We start from the raw sequence: 22,246 nt of genomic DNA on the forward strand, positions 1-22,246 counted from the left end.
CGGATCCCGGCGGTTCCGTGTAAACCGTGTTCTTAGCACCGCCGGTCTTAAGAACACGGGTATTCGTTTCGGCGTGTAACACGGATACCGGGAGCCCTAAGAAACCGAACCTTCAACTGTCGTGTTTCGCGGTAGGCCATGTGATTGGCCTAGTAACGCCCTCTACTCAGAGTTTCGGGTAATATTCTCTATTCGTATTAGCAACGACTTTAAAGGTTTGGAAGGGTAAAAAATAAACTGGTTTATAGATTATTGCTTTTATTTGGGTACAAAGATGTAGAGTATAAAATAAAAATACTGCATTTGGTATCAACCTTTTTTCATAAAACTTTGATTATGAAAATTAAGCATTCCGACAAATACATGTTTTACATCTATAAAATAAAAATTAAAGCATAAGATGTATCTAGTCTAATTTCATTATTTCATTTATCTATATAGAAATTGTATAATCGTATAGTACAAATAAAAAAGCGAGTGAAGTTTGGACCATTGTTAGGAATTAAAGTTTTCCATAGTGCTCAATAATTTACATCAGCTATAAGAATTCGTATTTACAAGATACATTATAAATTTCGTTCTAACGTGATATCGTCGTAGCATTAGGGGTAAGAATAGCATCACTAAGGCAGAGAGGGTGTTTTATTGTACATTATTATTAGTGCCTAGCATTACGTCTCTAGTCGCCGCGCGGCGGGCGGCGCCTGCCCGTGCCCCGTCCACCCGGATATACCAAAACACGATCCTTACATCCGTATTCTCGTAAATAAATAACAGTACCTGCTGAAACACGTCATATAAGATAACGACATTCTTTTTTCGCGCTTGGTTTAAGTGATATCTGCATTTATTGTTTTCAAATTTAGGTAGGTACACCACATGAACCAATACACCGTCGGCCAATCATATTATTGTCATTTCAACAAGAATCAAAGTACGCAGCCCAGAATTCAACCAACACACGAGAATTACTACAACAGGTCACTTTGTGCGGAAATATTAAAATAGATTTTAGACTGTAGCTCTTGCTAGCTTTGTTTCCGGGTAGACGGGGTGCGTTCGGTAAGCCGCCAAACAAAACACCTTAATCCGTAGCTCTACTTACTTAAATATAATTAGACCTCTATGTATTCGATTAGCCTAACTCTATAAGACATTGGTTCCTTTAGTGTACGATAAGTACTCGTGTCGCTCACTACTTGCCAACTAAAGTCTTACGCCTAAGTGCTAGGGCCCAGTGAAGCCTTGTCGATAAATAGCGAAAATAACAGTTAACACTAAACGCTTGTCCACACCGGCGTATTCGTGCGAAATGGCGTGCCGTCACGTAGGTCGTCATAAACATTCATTATCGAAACGCATAACAAATTTACATAGTTGTTACTCTTCCACTTCTTGAACATTTATTTACTGTATAGTAGATTAATATGATTTTTATGTACGAAGAGATAGTTATAGATTCTTATTATAGACAGAATGAGGCACGCCGTACCATGATAAAGGTCACAAAGGTGTAGAAAGTTAAAAATGTATACATTATAATGGCCTTGAGTTTACACTAGCCAGTGTGGAGACAGCATAATAATATTGAGCCCGCGTTCGGATGCTCGTAAGCGCCGCGTATACTTTTCGAAACACAAAAAAAGTAGTGCCGTTTGCTGTTTATTAGTGAAAAGTGACTCGATGTATAATTTCATTCAAAGTATTGCCGGCGCCGGGCGCGCATCCGAACAAAGTGAGACGGATCAGGAGACAACATGCAACAGTTTTAAATTAAGTAACCCTCACAATAGCTTAAAGCGTTTCTACACCTAACGTATAACCGCTAAAAATGGAAGTTCGTCAATTGCGGGCATTTTTCTCCGTCACTCTAATTACGTCTTAATGAGAGTAAAAGAGAAAGATCTCCGCAATTTGCGAACTTCGGTTTCCGCGGTAGGCCTCTCATCGACTTGCGCGGGTGTACGGAGAGGGTACACGCTCGCGGGTACCATCGTGGGTAAAAACCGCACTATTTATCGTTTACCCGGTCCGCGCACCCGCTCAAGTCGGCGAAGGCCCGTATTGTTTCGATCATTCGTTCAACACCATAGCCGGATTCGTACACGAATGATCCCGCCGTAGGCACAGAAACACATCATTTAAATGATCTCCAGATCCGCCCCTTAACAAAACATTTTATCATAAATAGAATTCTACCTCGCACCGATACCTATCCTCATATTGTCACTAAAACTGCCTTCGACGAAGCAAACTACGGAAAATAGACTTTCGACTATCATTACATCTAATATTTCATTCTATCGAATCAGATCTATGACTTACTAGCTAATATTACGTTGTATCATTTTACGTTGATATAAGTTATATGAAAATAAATGACTATAAGAATTGGTAACTTTATATGTAACGGGTCCTCTATACGATCGATGGTTAGGGTTGTATATGAGAAGTATAGACGGTCAAGCAAATCTTGTCAGTAGAAAAAGGCGCGAAATTCAAATTTTCTATGAGACGATCTCCCTTCGCGCCTACATTTTTCAAATTTGCCGCCTTTTTCTACTGACAAGATCTGCTTGACCAAGTATATTCACTCAGTAGTAGGTAACCCTGCTAACCCTGCTTGCTGTACCAAAGATTCCCGCTTTGGTTCTGGCTAAGATCATAGTACAGTCATCAGCAATAGTATCTTACATAACTAGGGCCGCAAAAATATATGACGCGCTCTTATTGCGCTCCAAATAAGAACGTATCACATATTTTTGCGGTCCTAGTTGTGTAAGATACTATTGCTGATGACTGTACCTAAAGGAACTACAAAGTACTTCTACCTGTAGGTAACATGTGCGAACACAAATCGGATATGGGATCAAGAATGAATAGTGAAAAACTTCCAACATGAAAAAAAATATCAAAACAATTACCTTCGCTACTGCTCGTTAGAGAATTTTAGGCCGAAAACAACTATAAATATTTAGACCGTTAATATTCGATTTGCCAATACATATAACATCAGCTCTTCACTGACCAACAACACAAACGAATACTCTATTGTACCCAAATTCTGTACAAACAATACACTATGATTGCATTTCATTATCATATCTGATTTTTTTTTAATAATTATGGTAGTATGTATTTAAAAAAAGTTTACAGAACTCAAGGATAAACAATCGTATAGAGGAGACGTTACGTTTAAAACGACAACAGCTCAGGAAGTGTAGGAAGATCTGGATTATGCGTCTATTATACGTAGCTCACTTGTGAAAGGGTAGTACTAGAGTAGCGTCGACACCGTTTCATATGAATGCTTCTATACCTATATTGTCTATGCGTATTGATACGAACAATGACAGAATAACAGCGTAGTGAAGTGACCCTTCATATTGTAGGTACATACATTTGAAAGGAGTCAAAACGTAGCTGATACGTTCTAACTAAACCAGGTTATTGCACAGGATACCGTAGACAGCGTCACTTCAATATGCTAACAATTATTTATTGAACCAAAACTCATTTACCTATTTGTGAATTAATAACAATTATGATGAGATGATGAAACTTGTGTAAAAAAAGTAAAAAGGACCGCCACGAAACAATGTGATAAAAATAAAAAAAAAGGTTTGTATAAAAATAATACTAACAGTTTGCTTACTTGACTAGAACGTGTGTAATGCTTGCGGTGAGGTCCGATTTACATAAAACAATACATTTTTAAAAGAGATCATGTAGCGTGCGAGAAAGATACGTAAAATACAATTTGAAGTCACGATTCACATTATTAAGGGATATTCTTAGGCAGTGTTTATCATAAGATTTTTGCAGTATCGCTTAAGGTACAATTTAGTAGATTCTATACACAGTTCACATGAACTTCTTACAAAAGCGTAATTGATACGTCCTTAATGCATACGTATCGCCGTAGCGACGTTACATGAACCTAGCAGGTGCATATATATGCACTTGTGTCAGCAGCAAGCCTGACGGTCTGTATCAGTATGTTTACTTGACAGTATGATAAGACATGTATACGATGTATATAACACCGTCTGTCACACCATAACTTCGATTTTCGTCGTTTTATTGCAGGACGTCAGTAAATTAAAATATACTCTAGGTACAGTCGACGTTCGCCGTCAAAGATATGTTTACACTTTTGCACCTTATTCCTTTGTATTAAGGCGAAAAATGTAAACGTATCTTTGACGACTGTACAATACAAGCCGTTACAGAATATTTGATCTGGATTAAAATAAAAAAGACAACAAAAAAATTGTTAATGCCCTAAGAAGAATAATTTAAGGTTGCTTACAATCACAAGTGAATAATTATGTACTCGTTACGACAAGACAAAATTCATATGAACAGTACCAAGTTCTTATTTGATACTCGAGATATAATTAATTAATTATATTCAACTTAATTCATATCTATCAAAGTGACAATTCATATGAACTAGTTGACACAACCTTACCGTTCAACACAGTCATATTTGTCAAATATTATGCTTCAGAATTATTTACAATAAGTCATATTGGGGTCCAGTCTTAAGTAACTCTTTAATAAGCATTATGAGGGATGCAGAGTTAAGTACAATACTTACATTCATATAAAACAAGCCATCTTGCACTATTCGATGATGTCGTAATGTAATCGCCGCAAGATGGGTCTATGCGCTATTTATACCAGTCAAAAATCTGGCAATAGTATCTAATATACAGGGCGTCTCAAGACTATGGGACATCAAGGGAAAGTACCTTAAATATCGTGGATAGGATATTTTACTGAAAGAAGACATTATTTTAATTAAAAAAACAATTTAAACTGCATTCATAGATTTTTAAATAATTACATGGTTGAACCGGGAATGGAACCCACTACAAGAGAAAAAAAAATACCCTGCAGGTTTATCATGCCGATCGAAAGGCTACATGATAAGGATTATTTTTTGCTAGATAACATAGAGTCAGAAATAAAAGGAAGACCATGAATTTTAACATGATTCCCTTGATGTCCCATAGTCTTGGGACTATGTATATGGCTAAAGAATTAAGCAACGTAGGTATGCAATGCGTTGTGTCAATCTGACCGAGAAATGTGTATGTGTATGCTTGGAAACATACTTGTCAAAAGCAACGCAACGCGTGACGGTCAATGTTTCCAAGCATACAAATTTCTGGGATCAGATTGTCATAAAGTATTGCATACGTTACGTACGTGGGCTGTTTGTCCTGCGTTTAATTGGAAACACCGAACTTTTTTTCCGACGTTCTTTTCGAGTTTGCTGACCATGTATCTACGTTTGCTAAGCTCTGCGACTAGGCGATAGCGCTTGCATCCTATAGCCAACATGATAATAAAATAGCTGACTTATTTATAAACTCGAACTATCTTAAGCAAAAGTTCAATTTCCAATAGCCAATAAACCTTGTGCAGGATATGTTGTTTATAGTTGTTCCTCTATGAAAGTAGTCCTTTTCGTGCTAATCGTACGAGTAGGCCATTTAGGCGGCGCACTCGTATGAGAGTTTAGTTACATTGCGGACTATTGAGGTTACATCCAATTCTGCTGACTGATCAAATACCGCAATGTAATGAAACTCGCATGCGAGTTCTCGCATGCGAGTTCTCGCACCAACTGAATGAGCCCTAAGAGAGAGTTGCTCAAACAGACCGTCACGATATGTTGAAAAGCATCAGTGTTTCAGCATTACTCCGAATCAAAGAAACATTAATAGTGGAAGCGATATAAAGTCTATGAAAGAATCGTATCTTCAATTTGACAGGCCAGTGAAATATTCTACAGCGTCAAATTCAGGGGCATGATATTTTCTTAGAATTTATCCGTTTTCTACAATTATTTTCTCGGAATAACCGCTGGATCGGTGGGAGTGGACCTTTATTGCCACAGTGTGTAGTGTGACATTTTCATTGTAAACGGATCACCAAGTCGCCGGGAGGGCCCTCTAATACCTATGCAGCGTTTGCTCTAAGGCCGTTGCGCAGGGTCATGCCACGAAGTCCGTTTTTCTCAAATGTCTCTTATACCTATTAATCTTTTGAGTCCTAGAGATTTAAATTTGTCAGCCAATAAACGTCTCAGGGGAGAATGTGGATATACGAACCAATATTAAGCTCAGGTGGCGATACCATCGTCAAAAAAGAAGAATAATTTCTTAGTTATGGAATTAAGAACTATGTAGATCATTGTAACAAAAAACCTTCAATATTTTTTAATTTGTTCTATTTATGTTTCAAATTTGTATCATGTATTGCGAATTTATCTAATATTACTGATAAAAAATCAAGTGGGTAAAATTACATTGTATAGACCCAAAAAGTATATATTTCTGGGTACGATCCTAATCTGTGGGTTTTAACCTCATCGCATTTTGACTGTCATTGACCCAATATCGCGTCCGCGAGGCTCAAAGGACTAATAGAGAGAGTGTAAAAACGCACTTGTTGTCGGACGGTGCAAGCTCGGGCCTCTAGCACATGTATCACGCGGCCGTGCGCTGCAGCAGCAGGTGCAGGTCGGCGAAGGAGGGGCGCGCCAGCTCGTCGCGCCGCCAGCACGCGCGCATCAGGTCGTACAGGTCGCGCGGGCAGCCCGCCGGCCGCGCCAACACCTCGAACATACCGTCGCCTAGTTGCAGGTGCGACAGATTCTCGAGGACCTGGAACACGACAGAACACATAAATACTTGGGAACAATCTTGCACAGTTCGACCTAACCCCAAACTAAGGGTGGTATTCCACCTGTACAATTTCTTTGTCCAATCTCTCATCTCATCTCACATTTTGCTTAGTGAGACAGTGAGACGCAATGCAATGCAAATACATTGGATCCAAAATATGGACACTTACTATGGAATTCATTCTGATACGGACAAATACATGTATACTTAGATACGCAAATAACATCCATACCATAGATACGGACTATTTAATCTAATTCTGCATGCCGTTTGCAACGCCAAAGTTTGGCAATATATTCATTAAAGTCAAATTACTAAGACAATATGACGCATTTAACGAAACTTACTCATTTTGTTCTATTGAACTCGGTGCAAAGTTATCATAGGGTGGTATTCCACCTATCCAATATCATTGCGTCTCTGCACTCTCTCATTAAGCAAGTGAAACTAAATACACATTGGACAAAAAAATTGGACAGGTGGAATACCACCCTTAGACGGACTTTAACTCATGAACAAGTGTTCGTGACAAACTGTGAAATAAATGCCCTCATCGCGATTGGAATCCGGGACCTTCTTCTTTGTAGGCAGTGCCATTGCCGACTACGCTTGAAGGTTGTTATTATAGCAAATTAATCACTCAAAAGAGGGTCTTAAATTGGAAATAAGTAGCCGACCATTAACATGAGTACGTCATCATTACAGAATTCTATTGAGATATGCCATGATAAGTATTATACTAAATATCAGCGAAAGCAGGCGTGGGTCACTTCGCGTTTTCATTGCGTTGCAACAAGTACACGCGGGCCACAGCAATTTTGCTTATAGTAGTTGCCGCGCACTGCTACGGAAGGGATGCCTGCTTGCGATTGTAGCTCTTGTAATAGACGCGTTGTTAGAGAGTGAACCTTCAGTACCTAGTATTATTATTTATTCTGTGGCGAAAGCAAAGGTAAAATAAAGTGGCGTGTGTTTTAACCTCGTTCTCGGTGAGATGCTCGTAGGGCCGGCGGCGGCAGAGGGTGAAGATCTCGTGGAGGGTGACCGCGAACGCCCACACGTCGCTCTTGGTCGTGTATTTTCCCAGCAGAACGGACTCCCACGCCGCCCAGCGCAGCGGTAGGGGTATGCGGCCATCCACCTGTATTTCAAATATGGGTTAGAACTCAGAATATGCTCCAGTGCCCTTTTAAGGACGGATTAAAATTTTGTATTATGCATCTTTACATTTATAATGTTCCTTCATTAACACTGACCGGCAACTGACGCGCACGAATATAGTGTAATATAGTCCTTCATACATTCCAATAAGGTTTACTATCGTAAACCTATCTAACGCTATCCCGCGTTGTATTTAAGGGTGCCTTTAACTACGGAATACTGGATGATAAACTGGAATTTAATGGAATATTGGATGTAACGGTGATAATTTGTAAAACTATAACGTTAATTGCAGAACGAGATCGAAACCCGGTTCAGTCAGTTTTTTAAAGTTTTCAGAAAACGTCCCATAATAAACATGTTTGTGCCTATAATCTTGTAATAATATTGGCATACCTTATAATAGTCACAGGCGTAAGCCTCGTTGTCGGTGCCAAAATCGCTGATCTTGACTTGGTACCCTTTGCCGACAAGGATGTTCCTAAACAAACAATGAATTAATTAGTTACGGTAGACAACACATTTCATACATAAAATAGCTGTTCAAACATGTACCCCCATATTCATAAACGTTTACTAAAGTTGACAAGCCGTTAATAATCGTTTGTCCCTTTCTATCATACTAATACGTCGGAAAGGGACAAACGATTAGTATCAGCTTGTCGACTTTAGTAAACGTCTATGAATAAGGGGGTTAGTGTTTACGCGGTGACACTATTCGGAACACCCCAACCCTAAAATTTAATTTAATAAGTTCCTAGCAAGTTTCTAGCTTCTGCTCACGACTTCGTCTATACGTGGTATAATGACGATGACTGATAAATTTGGGCCTCAAATTATTAGAGCGGTTTAAGTTTAAGCATGAACAGGTAACAACAGACAGACAGAAAACAGAGATATTTTCGCATTTATAATGTTACTACGGATTAGTGGGGATTACTCATCTAGATGGTTTATTACATATTACGGAAGGTCTCAAACTTTAATTGGCGTAAACCATTGACTGTCTGTAAGAAATCTTAGAATTAATTTGCGTAGCCTTGTAACTTAAGCGATCTTGAAGAGTAGAGTATCAAGAACCTTGCAAAATTGACAATTTACACTGCTTACACCTCGCAGAAAAGTTACGGTACCTAAACAAGTTGAGAGATTCTTAACACTACATAGCGCGTGCCAAGTTTTGAGCGTTCGTTTCATAGCACAGGCCTAACATTAAAAGCGAGGATTGCGAGTTTCATACCTGGCCGCCAAGTCGCGGTGGACGAAGTTGAGCGACTCCAAATACTGCATTCCAGCAGCGATCTGCGTGGCCATGTGTAGCAGGGCGCTAGGCGGAGGGGGCGCCGCCCGCAGGAGGGCGCACAGGTCGCCTAGCTCCAGGTACTCCAGCACCACGGCGAGAGGCGGCGAGCGACAGGCGCCCAGCACCCGGGCTAGGTGCGGCGACGAGAGGGCTGCCAGGATACGGACGTCGCGCTCGAACTCTTCCCTGAGGGTGCCGCGATAAGTCATCACACGGGAAAACAAGTATAATAGGGAATTTAATAATGAGCGTACGAGTGAAAGCAGTTTAAAGGCTGATGGTCTATGTCAGGCGTCTAAGCAGTATTAACGATTATAAAGTTAAACTACGTACTTACAAAATTTAGTACTTAACACACACATAATACTAGTAAACCCACCATTTTGTACCGTTTGATAACTCATTGTTTTAAGTTTACAGGTGAACTGAGTATTACACAGAATATTGATATCCATACCATAACATAATACTCATAAGGCCTAGTTCGCCCTCTGGTTAGGAATATTACTTAGTTGAATTCTTGGGGCTACGTCGTCAATAACGTATTCTTGTTAACCCTTTGAACGCCACGCCTATCGTGTGCGGCGCGTCATTGGGGACTAGCCGGAATGCGCGAATATTGATATTGGGTCTAGCCCGCATCAGTACATTTATTTGGCGGTCAAAGGGCAAAAGCAACTCGAAAAACGCTAAGATGAGAAGACAGGGTAGTAAACGGTCTATAAGCTATGCATACATGATATACCTCTCCTTAACGGACGCGTCGTGGCACAGAAATTTGACGGCGACCAGTCGCTTCTCAGGGGTTATGGTGCCGTTGTATTCAGGTACACCGTCCGCCTCGGCCACGTATACCGTGCCAAAGGCGCCTTCGGCTAGTTTGGAGATCATACGCAACCGATGTCGCGGGAACTCTATCACGTTGGTCGTCTCCAGTCTCCGCTTCATGTCTATGAACACCTCCTGTTGGCTCGCCGACTGAAACACAGGAAACATTACATAAATAGGTGAAGATTTATTTACACCTTGACACTGAGTGGCCAGTCCCAACAAGTCTATTTCACTCAGCGTCAAAAGTAGCGAATCAGACTACGCGTCATAAGTATCTACTATCTCAGTTTAGTAATAGTCTCAGCTGACTGTAAAGCATTTTATTTTGTGTATAAGAATTTTTTTCGGCGGTATAGCCGATGGTAATTTTTCTGGGCATATTTTTGACTATTTTTAGGGTTTCGTACCTCAAAAGGAAAAAACGGAACCCTAATATGATGACTTTGTTGTCCTTTCGTTTGTTAAGACCCTTTCTTCATGGAAAAATAATCTTCTGTTACCTACAAATCATCAGAAAATTCGCGTTTATACAGTTACACCAAGTTAAGTTGACAGAGATTAATCGATCATGATAGCCCAGCCGATGCAAGTGTTATTTTAAACTTCAAAGTTCTATGAGATGTGAGATTAGCGTGGTCTATTTCTAGACAATTGTATGGGCTCACCCTTGCGCTGTGCTTGGAGCGGACGGAGCCGGCGGCGGAGAGGCGCGCGTCCACGTCGAGGTCGAGCCGCTCGCCCATCACCTCGGTGGCGCGGTCCGACAGGCTGTCGCCGAGCCGCCGCTTCGTCAGCAGCGGCGCCGAGCTCAGCTCCGGCACTGCGTAGTCGTAGTTTGAGCTATCTACAGGGACCAACATTACCTTCAATATTATATTCAACATAATTTGCTTATTATCTAAAACTTTGGTGTACCCTACAACTTTAATTTTCTTTTTCAATTTTATAACACGTTATTTTTAAGATTGTATGATAAATGTTACCTCGCTTCAGGAGTGGAAAAGATACCGGCATTCACCCTTAAAGTCATAAATAAGCTGTATATAATACTCGCAAAACCAGCACGGGTCATAAAAACAGATTTTATTAGTAATAAAAAAGTTAGTTACCTGATAAAGCTGTATTGGAATCCTTAACAAAGTCTTTCATCTCTAGCAGCACGGTGCTATAACTAAAATACGGCGCGCACTTGAGAGCCTGATAGGGCTCCTGGTACTCGTCGGACTTAACATCTAACGCGCAGTCTATATTCATCTTATTGGCCGGCAACATCGACACGTGCGACGAGGTCCCGCAGCGGCTATAGCTGTCCTCCCTCTTCTGGGAGACGGCGGTCTTCGCCAGGGGGGACGCGAAGCACTTTCTGTGTCTGTGCCTGTGTACGATGAGGAACACGGCGACGGCGAGGAGTATCACCAACGCCGTCAGCACCCCCACCACGATGGCCATGTACAGCGGGTCCTCCTGGTGGGCGGTCGATATGGGGATCTGGGGGTTGCTCGGTATGAGTTTAGTTTTCTCCTTGCCGCTGGATGGTTTTTGGCTCTCGGGAGTGTAGTTGCCTTGAGCGACGTCTGTGGATAGAGAATAAAAATAAATAAACAGACGTCATGTCCAATAAAAGTAGCAGAACTCCAGTGAGCTTCAATTGTAAAAATAGAAAGCAGCGTTCACGGGCTTGGCAGGTTATAGTTTTAGGCCCCAGAAGACCTAACCGAGTCCAAGATGACCTGGCTCAATCAAGATCCACCGCGAAGAGAACCGCAGCTCGTCAACCACTTCGCGATGCGGTGGTGTAGCTTAATGCTCACGGGGCCCATGTTGGTATAAAGCCACGTACCCGAGTCAAAGACGACCTCGCTGATCAGGTTCCACCGCGACGAGAACCGCAGCTCGATGCGGACCCACTTCCCGATGCGGTGGTGTAGCTTGATGCTCACGGGGCCCATGTTGGTATAAAGCCACGTACCCGAGTCAAAGACGACCTCGCTGATCAGGTTCCACCGCGACGAGAACCGCAGCTCGATGCGGACCCACTTCCCGATGCGGTGGTGTAGCTTGACGCTCACGGGGCCCATGTTGGTATAAAGCCACGTACCCGAGTCAAAGACGACCTCGCTGATCAGGATCCACCGCGAGGAGAACCGCAGCTCGATGCGGACCCACTTCCCGATGCGGTGGTGTAGCTTGATGCTCACGGGGCCCATGTTGGTATACAGCCACGTACCCGAGTCAAAGACGACCTCGCTGATCAGGATCCACCGCGAGGAGAACCGCAGCTCGATGCGGACCCACTTCCCGATGCGGTGGTGTAGCTTGATGCTCACGGGGCCCATGTTGGTATACAGCCACGTACCCGAGTCAAAGACGACCTCGCTGATCAGGATCCACCGCGATGAGAACCGCAGCTCGATGCGGACCCACTTCCCGATGCGGTGGTGTAGCTTGATGCTCACGGGGCCCATGTTGGTATAAAGCCACGTACCCGAGTCAAAGACGACCTCACTGATCAGGATCCACCGCGACGAGAACCGCAGCTCGATGCGGACCCACTTCCCGATGCGGTGGTGTAGCTTGACGCTCACGGGGCCCATGTTGGTATAAAGCCACGTACCCGAGTCAAAGACGACCTCGCTGATCAGGATCCACCGCGAGGAGAACCGCAGCTCGATGCGGACCCACTTCCCGATGCGGTGGTGTAGCTTGATGCTCACGGGGCCCATGTTGGTATACAGCCACGTACCCGAGTCAAAGACGACCTCGCTGATCAGGATCCACCGCGAGGAGAACCGCAGCTCGATGCGGACCCACTTCCCGATGCGGTGGTGTAGCTTGATGCTCACGGGGCCCATGTTGGTATACAGCCACGTACCCGAGTCAAAGACGACCTCGCTGATCAGGATCCACCGCGAGGAGAACCGCAGCTCGATGCGGACCCACTTCCCGATGCGGTGGTGTAGCTTGATGCTCACGGGGCCCATGTTGGTATAAAGCCACGTACCCGAGTCAAAGACGACCTCGCTGATCAGGATCCACCGCGACGAGAACCGCAGCTCGATGCGGACCCACTTCCCGATGCGGTGGTGTAGCTTGATGCTCACGGGGCCCATGTTGGTATAAAGCCACGTACCCGAGTCAAAGACGACCTCGCTGATCAGGATCCACCGCGACGAGAACCGCAGCTCGATGCGGACCCACTTCCCGATGCGGTGGTGTAGCTTAATGCTCACGGGGCCCATGTTGGTATAAAGCCACGTACCCGAGTCAAAGACGACCTCGCTGATCAGGTTCCACCGCGACGAGAACCGCAGCTCGATGCGGACCCACTTCCCGATGCGGTGGTGTAGCTTGACGCTCACGGGGCCCATGTTGGTATAAAGCCACGTACCCGAGTCAAAGACGACCTCGCTGATCAGGATCCACCGCGAGGAGAACCGCAGCTCGATGCGGACCCACTTCCCGATGCGGTGGTGTAGCTTGATGCTCACGGGGCCCATGTTGGTATACAGCCACGTACCCGAGTCAAAGACGACCTCGCTGATCAGGATCCACCGCGAGGAGAACCGCAGCTCGATGCGGACCCACTTCCCGATGCGGTGGTGTAGCTTGATGCTCACGGGGCCCATGTTGGTATACAGCCACGTACCCGAGTCAAAGACGACCTCGCTGATCAGGATCCACCGCGAGGAGAACCGCAGCTCGATGCGGACCCACTTCCCGATGCGGTGGTGTAGCTTGATGCTCACGGGGCCCATGTTGGTATACAGCCACGTACCCGAGTCAAAGACGACCTCGCTGATCAGGATCCACCGCGATGAGAACCGCAGCTCGATGCGGACCCACTTCCCGATGCGGTGGTGTAGCTTGATGCTCACGGGGCCCATGTTGGTATAAAGCCACGTACCCGAGTCAAAGACGACCTCACTGATCAGGATCCACCGCGACGAGAACCGCAGCTCGATGCGGACCCACTTCCCGATGCGGTGGTGTAGCTTGATGCTCACGTTGCGCGAGCTCTCGAATATGTTGTCTTCGACGTTCGTGTAGCGGATGGGCTCGTCTTGGAAGTGGTGGCCGCCGATCGAGAACGATATGATCGCCTCCGAAAACACCTTTAGAAAATATAATTAGGTAGTTCAGTGTCTCGTGTCGTTTTCCCAGTTGATACAACCGCAGCTATACTAATGTTTTCAAATTGAAAGCACCAGGCAGCTCATTGAATAAGATATCAACATCAAGATAACAATGTAGATATCTACATGTAGATATGTATAACTGCATCGGTATCTACTCGATACATAACCATATTATACAGGGTGGAAAGGCACGACGATCCTTCCCGGAAGTATTAGGTCGTTTAAGTGATACAGAGCAGATTGGTAATGGTAAGAATCGTTAATTGAATAAAAAATAAAAATACAAAATTTTCTACTTTTTAACTGTGGTGATCCCTATAGCATGTGCACATGACGGCTAGGTTAAGGATCTCCGTCGGGAAAGCTCGGGACTTTACGCTTTTTTCCGATTGTTGACAGAATCTCAATGATGTATGAATGACGCATAAATGACAAATAAATCAAATGAATGCAAAAATATTACAAACAATTTTATTACTTCCTTAGATAATTAGGTACTTTTTGCCAATATTTAACACTATCTTCTCTTCACATACGGTTTTCAAATGTACCTCCGTGTCTTATAATGTACGCCGCAGCCCGCACCCGAGCCCGCGCACATTGCCCACATGTCATTTCATTGAAGAAGAAAGAGAAGAGTTTTGTAGTAGATATTTGATAATGTTCCTCATTTTTCCTCCGCAGATTGTCAAAAGCAGCAATTAGCCTTTAATGTCTCATTTCGTCCGCAGTTTCACATTCCGTTTGGTACACCATATCTTTTACACAGTCCCACAAATTTAAATAACCACGAGCATCTAACAACGGTATTTTTATTTGAAGAATATGACATTAGATAAGTAAAGTTCAATGACAATTTAATTTCAAACATCAGACGTTTTGTCTATTTCCTACCACGCAAGAAGGTTTGTTAGTTAGATATTTAAGAAGTACCTATTTATTCTTGATGTATTCTTAGTAGATATTTCATTTTTGCAAATTCATTTGGTCTATCAAACACAACCTACTTGTATTAGTTTAGACAGTTTCCAATTATTCGAAAATAATTTTGTGAAACGTGTTAAGAAACTATAACCTTTTTATCAGTCAAGGAAACCAGAGATATTTATAAGACGATTGCGTACTTTTGAGTGGTTGTCAATGTCACAATTTAAACTGTCGTTGTAAACAATGTTGTGGTTAGTATTATTAATATTAAGGAATAACATAACTACTTCATTCAAGTATTGAACCAGTCGAACCACTAAGAAAGCGAAAATCCTGCAACGATTCTTACCGTGTTGTAAGCAGACCTAAGAATAGTTGGATGGCAACAAATTAGTACAATTTCCTGTCGTATACAGATTGTTTACTAATAAGTTCATTGACCTTGTCACCTGTTAGGGTTAGAACAAAGTAGTTTTTGCATGGATGTTTAAAAGGCCATAATTTAGAAACGGTTGCCCATATTAACATAGTTTCTATGGAGAAAATGTAGAGCTTAGGCTAAACAATCCGCCTTTTGCGGAAAGGATCGTCGTGCCTTTCCACCCTGTATATATTATAATATATTATACTACTAATATATTATACTAGGTTATAGGTTGAAGATGCAAAATTACAAGATATACAAAACAACAGTTATTTATATTCGTATTCATATCATAACAATATGCATACTCGTAAGTAAATGCGTTCGGTAAAATGCGAAGTATATTAGACTCCACAGTCAAGTCTATCATATGGGTATGAGTAGATTTTCGTATTAGTGATAGAAGCTAGCGACTAACCTGAACCTCCCTCATGAACTTGTTGTTACAATAAAGGTGCACGGCGCTGAACTCGCGCACTTTGTCGAACTCGAACACGATGGCGGGCGGGTTGGGGCGGGTGTCGTTCCTCCAGCCGACCCAGGCGGAGTTCTGCGAGGCCTCGCGGATCTCGTCGCCGCCGAACTTGCCGTCGACCAGCTGGCCGAGCCCGCCGCGCAGCTCCTCGCCCCACGTGCCGTCGTAGATCATGTCCGTCAGCTCCACGCCGTTGCTGCGCTTGTCGCCTTTGGGCATGTTGTACGATACTATGCCCACTGCGGACAATACATATGTTTACCGTTACCTTCAAATATATTGTATTAACAGAGGGTAAAGGTGGATAAACTATTATTATATTATTAGGTGGTATTCAAAGTAAAAAAATGCGAGCAGATTGGGGGCCTTTCGCAAGCAACCTTAATTTGCGCCGCGAACGCCCAATCTGGATGCACCATTATTCCATTGTTTATTAAACTCCACAACTATACCTACAAGACGTATTAAAAATCGGACGGTACACATTACGGCTACGCATCATTCGTATGTACTTAGTGTAGAGCGTAATCAGTTGTGGGCATATCCTAGCGCATGGAGGGGAGACTGGTTAATGGTTGTCTTAGAGGTTGGTTCCCACAGCAGCCATAATAATCAACTAAACGCATGAATAAGTTCATCAACCGGTGTCGAAATATAGCAAAAGGACTCCTTCTTTACGTAATGAATGTGTAGACGAACTTTTTCGTTCGTTTAGTGGTTTAAGTATTATGGCCAATGCAACAGCCAACCTCTGAAACAACCACATCCGGCCTCCCCTAATACCTACAGTTATCTCCAAAAGTACATGGCCACTTTATGAATGGATTGTGACATCAGAGGCTTTCTGTTCGTGATAGTTTGACATGGGGTGACAGTGGGGAATTCTATTCGCGAATGTATCTAAAATTTTAAACCATAAAATCATCTCCAGTGACCGTAAACTCTCGGGTCTTGCAACATTTTTTTGTTTTTAAGGTTGCGTTGGTAAAAGCGCTACAATATTTCCTAACTACACAGTTCAAGTATATGTACTTGCAAAATGTCCATGGAAATCCTCAGTCGAACTTTTGAACCAATTTGAAACTAACAGCACTCCAACGCTCGTAACGACTGAAACAAGCTTCAACATCTAAATGGAGCACCCAATTATAATCCATAAAACCCAACTTTACACAAACATGCCAAATATAAAACATAAGTAGGTAGCCAAAAACGCAATAGCTAAACCACAAAATGCATGAAGTGAATCTGCTAGACAGATGTTACTTTATTTTAGGGACCAACGTAATGAGTATTAAAAGCAACTTTTAACTGAAACATGTTTATTGCAACCTAAAAAAAGTCTGGCACCTCCCGTGCGAAATTGCGACGGCTGACTTCTTAGCTGTTTCTGCAAAGCTCTTTAGCCGTATGGCTAAGTACGAGTAGTAATGCGCGCATCCAAAGATTGGACTGATAAAAATCTTAACGTGCAAGATCATGCCAGTTTTTATTTATCTGTGGGAGTAATATAAGCTAAATCTATCGGTTTTAAATAAAAAAGAGTGTAAGGAGAGGCTTGCCTGTGTTCTAGTTGTAGTACTAATACCAAACTGTTTTGGTTAGGGTAAACGCCAGCTGTTCTAACGAGATAGTAACGTAAACAACTGCCCATACTACATATTAGTTTAGTATAGACGTACAGATGTAGCCCGCATATAACATCTATCATGAAAATGTTTAACACGTTTTTTACGATAAACGCATAACACAGTGTGTTAGCAATGTAAGCTGTTTTATTTAACAATAGTGTTAAGATGTTGTATCTAATCTGTGGCAGTACATTTTTTAAATAATCAAAATGCTATAAATTAAAGTAATTACCCAATTTATCAAATAAATATGCCAGTAAACATGTCTGAAGATATCGTGTATGCAATGTATCATTGCTACATGCTACTGAGTACACAGAATAGAAAAGCAATTCCCACAGTGCATATACCTGTACCTAAATTATCGACCTATCAAGCTGTCGTTAAAAAAAACATGACAGCTTAATTCCACGCAATAGGCGTTATGCCATAATTTAAAATACAATTGTCACGCTAGCTGCTGTCGTGGACAATATTCTTGCCACGTGGTATTTACCTAGGGTGTAGCTCATGCAGGTATGATAAAGGGATAGGTGCGTAGACGATGTCCACGGTCACAATGGTCATTATTACCAACCTTGGGCAGTTTAAGTTTTTACGCCCGATGTGGACTATACTAATTGGTATACTATATTCAGACTATATTCAGTATTGGACTATACTTCGTTTTTTTAGCATTAGAAATTAGGTAAACAATCTTGATGTGTCTTTTAATTGAAAAACACATTTTAAAAATAAGTTACGGCAAATATGTAACAATTATGAATCTAATACGATTATTTATATTCTTCTGCTTTCATAAGTAATAGTTTTTGATTTTTAAAAAGCGTTTTTCAATTAAAAGACATGCCAAGATCGCTTACCTTCTTGCAAGTTCTTTCTAATGCTAAATAAAAACGAACTATAGTACAATACTGAAATACTTTTTCTAACTTTTTCAGATGCCATTTGGACAGCACATGATCCCGCATCCCACATTAAACGCATTTTTATGAGCTAAAGCTAAACACTAATACCGATGCAGCGTTAAATAATCGATGTTTTACAACACTAACAACACCCGTGCGCTTAATAATAACAGGAACATGTATCAGAAGACTTTACTTTTGTTTTGAATCGTACTGCTTTTGTTTCAAGACTGATATTTAAATGCAGTTTTTTTTAGTTTTGCCCTTATGTCAAGGTAGCAACGTGCTTAAATGCGGTTCGCTCTTCACCACTCGGTTTATCGGGTGTTTCAATCGGAACTTACTCTGAATCACTAAGCAAAAGGGACAAAATACCTCGGAACAGGCCTTTTAAATTTTGCTTTAGTTATGCTGCGTTTAAAAATAAACTTGATTTTTAAAGCGATATTGCGCCACTTGAGGACGGCTTTAAAATCGCGCTGAGTATAAAATACCAGTCTGTATTTCTGCACCGGTAGCATGATCAAGTTTAACTTCGAAAGACGGGACTTTTGAAAACGGAATACATCTACTAAACTAGAAGCACTTTCTACTGTAACAACAGTAAGCATCTTGACTTGGTAAGCGTTATGTTGCTAAAGTATGAAGTGCCTCTATCTATTTCCCATTTTCAAAATTACCCCAATGCAACTTATTCGTTGCATACTTGCAAGTAAAGGCCGGATTGTTTCAGTCATAAATTTTCTCTCTTATTATGCCATAATATCTGGGAGACCGAACTTTGATCGGAAAATATATGAAAACTCAAAAACGCGCGTTTTCCTAGAGATAAGACTTTCCTAGATCGATTTTTCGGCCCCGAAAACCCCCATATACCAAATTTCAACAAAATCGTTAGAGCCGTTTCCGAGATCCCCAATTAAATATACAAGAACTGTTTTAAGGTATAAGAAATCACACGAGACTGCGTCACTTTTCGCCGTTTACTAAAAGGTGGTTCCAGTAACACAGCTTACCCATAGATATAGACTATAAAACATTTTCGAACATTTTGGAATACGCGGTTGTATTGTTATTTAAAATTTCGGACAATTTTACGCCTTATCGCAGCTAATTTACGTTCATAATAATAATTACCAAACAAGACATTGCAAACCCGGTCAATGCTCAGTAAAAAGGCGTGCAGTCATATAATCGATATAAACGTTTAAAATGTGGGTATCATGTCGAGTTTATTGGTATTCAAAAGGCATGAACGCATACGCATACCTGGGACGATTGTTGATGTAGAGCCAGTCGTGTTTTAGCAAACATTCATTATATTGAAGAAAAGTAAATAAAAGGTACAGTCACCAACAGAAGTTGCTAAGCGGGTGAAGTGTACAAAATAACCTTTGACACGCTCGCTCTTATTCTCAGTCAGAGTCGCATCTGTGTAAATTTCAACTGCCTAGCTAACACGGTTCATGAGATACCAGCCTGGTGATAGACAGACGGAGACAGACAGATGGACAGCGGAGTCTTAGTAATAGGGTCCCGTTTTTACCCTTTGGGTACGGAACCCTAAAATATACATCCTGAGATGCAATGCAACTGTAGACTATGGCATACTAAGCAGGCCGAAAGCCGTAGGAACGTATATTATGTGATTATTATACATACTTACATATATGCAAAACAATAGGAAATTAGTGTCCGACCGAAACATGTTTTTTTGCCGAAACCGAAACCGAAACCGAATGTTCGGCTTTGGCTCTAGTTTCGGCCGAAACCGAAACCGAAACTTTTGTAGAATTGTTAAAATCGTTGAAAAAATGTCATAAAACCCCTTTTATACTCATATTATGGGGCTGTCAACACCCAATATCCTTGAGACCTTTTCCAGCAGTTTTTTAAGACCAAGATAATTCTGGAAAGATTTTGATAACACACGCAGTGCAAGTGTTATTTTTAACGTCAAAACTTCTACGAAATTATGACGTATAAATAACATTTGCACTAGTTGCACTGCGTATGCTATCAAAATCATTGCAGAATTTTCTTGGTCTAACTCTATTCATTCACCAGTCAAGTTAACATGTAGATACAGGGTCAACCAAAAAACCAACCAAAAACGCGAGCGCGAAATTTTTTGTTGACAATATCGCAAGTCCGGGTACCAATCTTCACCTGGGCCTAAAAGTCCGAAGTGCCCCAGTGAGGCGAACTTTCATGCGAAGTCAAAGCCGTGCTTCAGGCTTCAGGATAAGTAGTTGAGCACAGACTCCAACCAATGTCCATTGTATTAAAAAGCGAGACCGGAGGCCGAGCATGGCGCAGCGAGGCCAAAGGCTAAGCTGAAGTAGAGGACATGAGGAACACAAACCAATAGTAAATTGAGGTAAAATCACTCATTCACTCCGAAACAATTAGACAGTGTGTGCGTTATAGGTATTGACAGCCTCTTAAGACTGCGTCGACCGCCCAGCGCCCTCATTAGTGGAATTGTGTTTTATAATAAATAAACCAGTTAATTTCTGTACCTATACATGAATCAGTATAATATGTAGGTATTAATATTGTTGTCCTACTTATTCCCCAACTTTTGGTCTTATTCCGAAGTACCATTTCGTAAGTTTCGGCCCGGCCGAAAGGTTCGGCCGTTTTTTGGCCGAAACCGAAACAACAGCCGAAACATGATTTTTTGGCCGAAACTGGCCGAAACCGAAACCGAAACCGAACCTTCGGTCGGACACTATAGGAAATTAAAAGCTGGATATGTAACCTACAATACTACAATGTAAAGAGCTAGGAACCAAGCGGCACACTAAGACTGATAAAATGTGCGAATTGGATGAAAGGAAAACTCCAAGATATAACTGCGTTAACTGGCAAAAATGTGAACTTTTATAAGCACACATTTTCATAATGACGTAGTGTGTCATCCTCGAATACCTAACTACCCTCTTTGTACAGTCGCTATCAGATATATCGGAGCGGCTAAGGCGCTCACAAATATCTGAACACGCCTGTATTGTCAGGGCGTTAGAGTGCGTGTTCAGATATTGTGAACACCTTGGCCGCTCCTATATATCTGATGTCGACTGTACATACAGCAACACTGACTCTGCATATTTGTATTTAAATAACGTTACATAGAATATACACTGCGGCGCTTCATGACATAGTAGCTTATAAAGGACTATGTGTAAACAAGTAACTCAGGTAGCCCTGTCTGTTAAAATTTTGACGTAAATTTACATCAGTTGTGTACACAGATAGGAATATACTTGAACACCGGGCACTATTAAAGTTTTCTTAATATTTATTACTAAGTTTTAGTTGAAGACTGATAGATTAGTCCACGGTGTTTTGTACATTATTTTACAAATAAAAGTTTAGTATTAACTAAGCCGCCTAAAAGTATAATGCTTGTAACAGGTATTACGATTTTATGAATTTTAATTTGTGGAAACTTTTTTCTTACATATTAAAAGCATGAACTATAGAAACCATCGCGGTGTAGATATTTATCATAGTATAATTTATTAAGCGACAGAAAAATAATATTGAATGGATTTGTAAAAATTGGAAATGGATTAGTAAACAAAAATATCAAAATGGGAGTTTGATTACGAATTGCGTCACGAGTTCATACAAACAAGCGGGCATTGTCCTTTTTTCAGACCGTATTTACAACTGGTGGCAGCCGCTAAATTCAATTGGGGAAGTTCGGTGTGTACAGTACTATGCAAACCTCAATAGATCGA

At 41.7% G+C, this 22,246-nt stretch overlaps 1 protein-coding gene across 1 annotated transcript in view; it reads right to left on the bottom strand.

Moving 5' to 3' along the window:
• Positions 1-241: 241 nt before the first annotated feature.
• LOC134678329 (discoidin domain-containing receptor 2-like) overlaps positions 242-22,246 on the bottom strand; it is an 84,587-nt gene continuing 62,582 nt past the window's right edge. The window contains exons 6-14 of the mRNA XM_063536861.1: positions 15,902-16,197; positions 13,901-14,108; positions 11,106-11,570; positions 10,662-10,840; positions 9,911-10,143; positions 9,103-9,351; positions 8,259-8,343; positions 7,681-7,842; positions 242-6,680 (exon numbers count right to left, since the gene is read on the bottom strand). Of these exons, the coding sequence (XP_063392931.1) occupies positions 6,504-6,680; positions 7,681-7,842; positions 8,259-8,343; positions 9,103-9,351; positions 9,911-10,143; positions 10,662-10,840; positions 11,106-11,570; positions 13,901-14,108; positions 15,902-16,197 (2,054 nt within the window). The 3' untranslated portion in view covers positions 242-6,503. The remainder of the gene's footprint in view (positions 6,681-7,680; positions 7,843-8,258; positions 8,344-9,102; positions 9,352-9,910; positions 10,144-10,661; positions 10,841-11,105; positions 11,571-13,900; positions 14,109-15,901; positions 16,198-22,246) is intronic.

This window comes from Cydia fagiglandana, chromosome Z, assembly GCF_963556715.1.
Source record: "Cydia fagiglandana chromosome Z, ilCydFagi1.1, whole genome shotgun sequence".
NCBI classification, from domain to species: domain Eukaryota; kingdom Metazoa; phylum Arthropoda; class Insecta; order Lepidoptera; family Tortricidae; genus Cydia; species Cydia fagiglandana.